This window comes from Limulus polyphemus, unplaced genomic scaffold (assembly GCF_000517525.1).
Source record: "Limulus polyphemus unplaced genomic scaffold, Limulus_polyphemus-2.1.2 Scaffold2386, whole genome shotgun sequence".
NCBI lineage: Eukaryota > Metazoa > Arthropoda > Merostomata > Xiphosura > Limulidae > Limulus > Limulus polyphemus.
This window is the reverse complement of record NW_013667996.1, coordinates 1-7,274: the sequence shown is the minus strand read 5'-3', so window position 1 is coordinate 7,274 and position 7,274 is coordinate 1. Positions and strand designations below refer to the sequence as shown.

The window sequence follows — 7,274 nt, the reverse complement described above, 5'->3', positions numbered from 1 at the left end:
TAATATAATAATAATAATAAGAGTCTGCTAAATATATGTTTATTATTGGTACACTTTAAAACATCACCCTAAGCAACAAAGAAGCGCCTTCTGTCGTCGTAACATAACATTTTTCCAAGCGTATATCGATTACAAAAAGCTATCATATCTACCCATATTTTCATATTCAAATCTTTGAATGAGGTCCGTTAGCTATAAAACCAGCAGTATGTTATTCATCCAATCCTATACTATTCATATACAGAATCACCCAATCACAGAACAAACATAATTCTCGAATTATATCTATCACAGTTTCACAATTTCTGAAGTACAGGCTCTGGGGACGAACCCTTCCCCTCCCGTTGCGGATCGGACCCAAAGCCAGTCTTTTAAATCGTTATTTATTAATGTTAACACATCTCCCTTTTTAACTGTCATGATATTGCGCCCTCTACTGGTGTATTCTTGAATGACACATAGCTCTTTTTCTGACTTGGCGCCATTGTTCTCAGTGTTCCAGAAAGCATCTTTGAACATGACTCTTTCAGCCGAATGTTCCCCGATTTTCTCCATACCATTAACTTGAGATCCAGGTTTGTGTGACATCCGCCTTGGATGATTAAGCATCTTGGTAGTGGACACAGCCAATTTCATATCACGTTTGTCCGTTGAAGGTTCTATTTCTAAAGCTTGCTGACCATTTTTCAGTGACGTGCATTCTTTCGATGATAAAGTTTCGTTTCTGTCACACCGTAAGTTCGCCTTTTCTTCAGTAAACATGACTTCCAAGTGAGAGCCACGTATTTTGTCTTTGACGGTGACGACATCCCAAGGATGAGATTTCACCGATTCTCTCGTTAGCAAAGCACCTAACGGCATGCAGTCAGCCGAGTGAATGAAACCTTCTACCCCATGGGGGGTCTGAACGAAAAACCAATCCGATTCCTTATAGAACGCGGTGACTAGAGTCCCCATCTGAAGAGAAGACTGTTGAAAAGGGGGATCCTTACCGAGATGGAGATGAAGCCTTGTATACTGCATGACGACCATTGGCACGGCCACTGAATTATCTTTTGTTGCTTCTTCAAGTAATGTATTTAGGCTTAAGGAATCCGTGGCTTCGTTTCGACGCTCTAACGACGAATTAGTTGTTTCCGTAAAATTGCTTCCGGTAATTCTCTGATCTTTGAACTCCACAAGATTCCGAGATTCGCTGTCAGTTGCTTGATCTTCTTTTAGTGGTGTATTCACGTCATCATTTACGTTATTGTCTTCTTTTTCAACAGAAACTTCAGTATTTTCAAAAAATCCTTCCTGGTTGGCAACCGAAGTGAGGGAAGACGATACCGTATCTTTGTCATACAAGTCACTCTTATCCTCAACGTGTCCTCTTCCCAAATCGTGAAGAGTTGTTTCCTCCTTATGGCTCTCTGCAGTCCTTAATCCTCTTCCCAGATCGTGAAGGGTTGTTTCCTCCTTATGGCTCTCTGCAGTCCTTAATCCTCTTCCCAAATCGTGAAGAGTTGTTTCCTCCTTATGGCTCTCTACAGTCCTTAATCTTCTTCCCAAATCGTGAAGGGTTGTTTCGTCCTTATGGCTCTCTGCAGTCCTTAATCCTCTTCCCAAATCGTGAAGGGTTGTTTCCTCCTTATGGCTCTCTGCAGTCCTTAATCCTCTTCCCAAATCGTGAAGGGTTGTTTCCTCCTTATGGCTCTCTGCAGTCCTTAATTTTTCTTGATTTCTAATAATACGATTTTTTCTCATGGTCGCGTGCTTTTTGTACAACCTTGGTTTAACAGAGAGAGTTCTAGAACTGCTGTTATAAACGGGTCGATCTAGAGCCTTAGAATACTCTTGTGAATATGTCGTTTCGTTAGATCTGTGGTATGTGTTAAACTTTTTCACAGTGACAATAGAGGAAAACTGACTTTCCAACTGTTCATCGTGACATTTCATAGGCCTGGCCCCGTTTTGAACCCACTCTTTAGTTCTGGATTCTCTAAGCGCTTTTTCTTGCATGTTTGTAACTGTAGATAAGTTGCTAGTTGTTTGGTTTAATTCACAAGATTTGTGGTCTTTTTCGGCTTCAGTTCTGCCATTCTGGGAGTCGCACTCTCTTACATTTTCAGAAACCTTCTTCACATTTTCATTATTATACTTATAGCACTTGTCAGTCGCCTTGGTTACGTTTAATACTTTAGTGTTAACGCATTTTAAGTCAAAGGGTGAACCAGGAGGAAGGGCAAATATGGAAGGTTCAGACTCTGAAGACGCCAGGTTGGAAGAATTACACGCTGGAACTGAATCATTATGACCTGCTGGCCAAAGCCTTGACAACCCATAGGCTGGGTTCTCGGTCGAATGACGGCGATGACAACCAGAGTTGAAAGCAAATGACTTGGTAGTGTCCCTCAAGTTTCTCGTGCCCGTCTAAAACACAAACAAATAAGAGATTTTGTTTCTTATATTGGCATACAAACATATTTACTGATTATTGAATTAAGTCAATAGTTTCCAAACATTTTGCGCTGACGACACCCTAACCCACTTACCTTGATTAGCATGACAGCCTCTGCTGCCACATGAAATATTTGTTTGTATTTTTTTTCTTCATTAATTTTTTTCATTAATTAGTCTTTGGTGAAACTCTCGCAACACCACTAGCAACTTGAGCGACACACAGTTTGAAAACCAATGATTTAAGTTTTTATTGCTACAACTAAAAACTCCAGAGTTAACTAAAACATAGCTCAAAGACTTTTAATATAATTAGTTATGGGAAAATTAGTTGATTAAAAAATGCCAAGAGTTTATGGATATATTATTAAATGACAAACATCGGGCATTATAGTAAAGAATGGGGTAATGAAAGATATAAAATGGAATTAGTTTACAGCCCGTTACTGAAGATTATTCAAGTACTAATCAGATTTAATTAGCAGTTCAGAAAGAATTACATCAAAATGGAATTAATTTTGATAAATAATTTACTACAATGAATAATTAAAAAAAACAAATGGTAATAGCAGTCAACAAATAATTATATTTTAAATCAAGGAAAACTAAAGGCTATACCGAAGTATAACTAAACACATTACATAAGTTAAGCCTAACAGACTAAGTGTTCTGGTATGCCCCATATTTGGGCAGCATTCTTAGATTTAAATAATTGAGAAATAACTGCATCGATTCGCCAACTAATTAAATCGCAGCAGGTCAAACATAAAACCAGCCAAAGAGACCAACCGATAAAGTCAAATGGCCATGAAATTTAAGGAAATTTGCATCTAACGAGTCACGTGGTTCGTGCAATAACAGCAACAGCACGAAAGAATAAGCAACAGATTGATTGTTTGTAGTTAAACTCAAAACTATACAATTGGTTATCCGTGCTTTGCCATTACGGGTATCGAAACCCGGTTTCTAGTGGTATAAGTTCGCATACGTGCCACTGGGGGGGAGGGCTTTGCAAACAGAAGCACAAAGCTGCACAATGGGTTATCTGTGTTCTGCCCACCTTGGGTATCGAAACCCGGTTTCTAGCGTTGTAAGACACATCGTTGTGCCACTTGGGGGGGGGGGGCTCTGCAAAGAGAAGCCAACAACAACAACTTTGTTAACGAAACTCGAACAAAGAATGCAAACAGACTCTTGAAATATCAATAACATTAAGAACGCTTTCATAAAACCAGTAGCCAATTTATTGACCTAGTAGTGGTTGAAAGAAAATGGAAAAAGTAGATGGCGCTTTCTTTGAATAAAGGATAAATACTCTCAACACCAAAAGAAAAAACCTGACATTGTTAGGGAAGCTTTTTCCATTTCAAACAGTCAAAATAAATTTTAATTTCAGATTAGTTTTTGTGGTATTTTTGGACACAAATAATTTCCATGGAAAGATATATATAAGCTGGGATATAATACTTTTAATTAACAAGCGAATAAAGGCCCAGAAAACCGAAATAAAATAAATACAATATATTATTGAACATAGGACTGAAACATCTTTTTTTTTATATCGTAATAAACATTGTTTGTTTGTTTTTGTTTTGTTTTTGAATTTCGCGCAAAGCTACACGAGGGCTATCTGCGCTAGCCGTCCCTAATTTAGCAGTGTAAGACTAGAGGGAAGGCAGCTAGTCATCACCACCCACCGCCCAACTCTTGGGCTACTCTTTTACCAATGAATAGTGGGATTCACCGTCACATTATAACGCCCCCACGGCTGAAAGGGCGAGCATGTTTGGTAGTATGCGGATTCGAACCCGCCACCCTCAGATTCTGAGTCGAGCGCCTTATCCACCTGGCCATGCCGGGCCGTAATAAACATTAATAATATATTTAACACAACTAGCGATGACAACTCCCTCTCACACCAACCAACAGTACTAATTAAACTACACAATGGGCTATGTGCACTCTTTGCACCGCGGGGAATCGAACCCCCGATTTTAGTGGTGTAAGTCCGTAAATTTACCGCTAACTCACCAGGAGGCCATAAACAAGAAAATATTAAGAGATCAGATAAGCAGAAAGCTGTCCATGACATATTTTCTAAAGATGTAGTGAACCAATTAAACAAAAAAAAAATTTTCATGAAATTAAGATTACATGTTTGATTTATTTTCAAACTTCTTAAAACAAAAAAAAAGACCGAATTTATTCATTATTCAACAAAAGCTTCTAAAAAAATACATTAAAGATGTTCGAGTCATTATATACGGCTTCCGGGTAGCAGAACAGATAATAGATCCTAAAAATCTCCGACTTTGATATTATTTCAAAAACTCGCGTTTTAAGAGTGAAGAAATAATTTATGCATTAGTTGCATTTAAAACCGGTAGATGGCAAGAGCACGTACCTCATATGCACATATAGATCGATGGTTGTTGAGAGTAGCATAGGGACCGCTCTCGTCGCTGCAGGTGCTTAATTCTCCAACTTCAGAGAGATCACTGTGGTCGCTCTCGTCTGAGCTAGCTCCTTGGAGCACCTCTCGAAGACCCCGTAGATGTTCGTCCTGCTCTCTGAAGGCTATCCTGGCTTCTTCATTTGTTGGTCCTTAAAACAATAAAAAAAGGCATCTTAAAAAAAGATACAATTAGCAATTACGTCCTTGAATTTTAAATATGACACTAGGAACAAGACAATCGTGTTTGTTTTTTCATTATTGTTATTTGTCGGTGAAGAACGTCATCTTACTTGAAACGACCGTCTAACCGCTCCAATTACAAACACTGAATTATTTTACCATTCTTAACGGAAATAGTGGGAGGGAGCTAAAAGTTTTACCCAATATTTACGCTTGAACTTGACCAGCTGTTCTCGAATCGTTTCGTAAATGGTAGTTCAACATATTTACTAGGCCTGCGACGCCATAATATGCATTTTTCGGTATGGTTTATAATTTATTTTCAGAGTACTTCTAAGAGAATTTTTGACATATAAAAAAAAACGTGTCGTATCTTTTAATATTGCTCTTGAACAACAAACGTAAAAAATAGTAATTAATTATGATGGTAGGTTTCAGCTGTTTAAAGCAAGACGCGTTAACTGTGCGATAATTATCGACGTAAAATAACGCGAAATTATAAGAGGATCAGCGGTAAGCTGGATGAGGATTTGCAACGTTAGAATTCGGGGTTCGATCTCCGTGTGACACAACGCAGGTTGCTCGCTAAAACAAACAAGAAAGTACAAGCGCTTGCTAATGTGCACCATCCTTTCTGATCGCCTCATAATGTTAAGATATTATTAATAAATACAGGAAGTTGTTAACTCGACAATTATGGCGGGAAACTGTACTCTTAACCAATCTGGAGAAAGGATAAAATTTCTGGTATTTAGTTGCTAAAAAAAAAAATCCGATCGTTTTAAACCAAAATCGAATAAAAACATTTGGCAGTTTTTGTTAAGAATAACATATGAACTAAAGGTAATCTCTTCGTCTGTTACTTTAACGCAATTATTTTTCGAAGGTGTTAAATACTGCGAAATTATGTTAAATTAATTCCGTTGTCTTGATTTTTAAGATTTTGTACTCACTAAAGATCCAGTTACAAAGTTTAATAACATTTATAAGACATCAAACCCCGATTTTGTAATCTTATAATAGGATAAATGAGCCTGGGGTTCAGAGGAATGGTGAAAATGGATGTTAAAAAGTTCAAAAAAACTATGATTACGAATCCAAAACATTATTATACTGATCCATTGACGCTAAAGGAAATAAAACCGTCTACAAATCGACTTCTCAGTGGTTTATTTCAGAATTGTTTGATTTTGAATTTCGCGTAAAGCTACAAGAGGGCTATCTGCGCTAGCCGTCCCTAATTTAGCAGTGTAAGACTAGAGGGAAGGCAGCTAGTCATCACCACCAAACGCCAACTGTTGGGCTACTCTTTTACCAACGAATAGTGGGATTGGCCGTCACATTATAACGCCTCCACGGCTGAAAGGGCGAGTATGTTTGGTGGGACGGGGATTCGAACCCGCGACCCACAGATTGCGAGTCGAGTACCCTAACCACCTGGCCATGCCGGGGCCTTTTCAGAATTGAGGTAGCACATACACATCATATTGTATTAACTTTTCATGAAGTTTCGAGATTTTCAAAAATGGATGGGATTGAAGTTCGATGATGGTGCACGCTATTCCATTCGCTTGTGTGTATCGAATCAACATCTGTTAAGAAGGGACCAGAGCCAATCACAGCATTGAATTGGTGTCATAGGTTGTGGTACCTACACTGAGTGGCTAACATTCGTCCAATGGTTCTCCACTAAAGCCTATCCAATCTGGAGAACTTCAAGGAGGAAACTTGGATTGTGTGTGTGTGTGTGTGTTTGGATACTCACGGAAAGCTATGCAAAAACTGTCTGCGCCAGCGGTTTCTAATTTAGAAGTCATGGACTAGAAGGAAGGCAATCGGACCATAGCACCCACCGCCAACTCTTGAGCTACTTTTGTTTAACTGAATATTATGATTTGACCATCACTTTTATAACACACCCAAGGCCTCAAAGTGCCAAATGTGATTTTTTTTAGCGGTAACGGGATGCGAACATTGGACTTGCAGCTCCTTTGTCGGGCACGTTAGCCACTGAGCCACGTTCAGCTCCAAGACTGTGTGATGTATTGACATTATTTTATAACAGGGTTTTTTTTTGTCTTATCAGAACTATAATATTAATATTAATATAATATTATTCCATAACCACAGATGTACGAGGTTATTCCTTACTAATGTAGATCAAAATTTGTAATCGAAAGATATAACTGTAAAGCTGGGT

At 38.5% G+C, this 7,274-nt stretch overlaps 1 protein-coding gene across 1 annotated transcript; it reads right to left on the bottom strand.

Moving 5' to 3' along the window:
- Window positions 1–33: 33 nt before the first annotated feature.
- LOC111087618 lies at window positions 34–5,043 on the bottom strand (the record flags this gene model as incomplete). Its single annotated transcript, XM_022394888.1, has 2 exons — window positions 34–2,412; window positions 4,844–5,043. Coding segments are annotated over 2 exons (2,324 nt in total), but the record flags the coding sequence as incomplete, so codon positions are not given.
- Window positions 5,044–7,274: the final 2,231 nt, after the last annotated feature.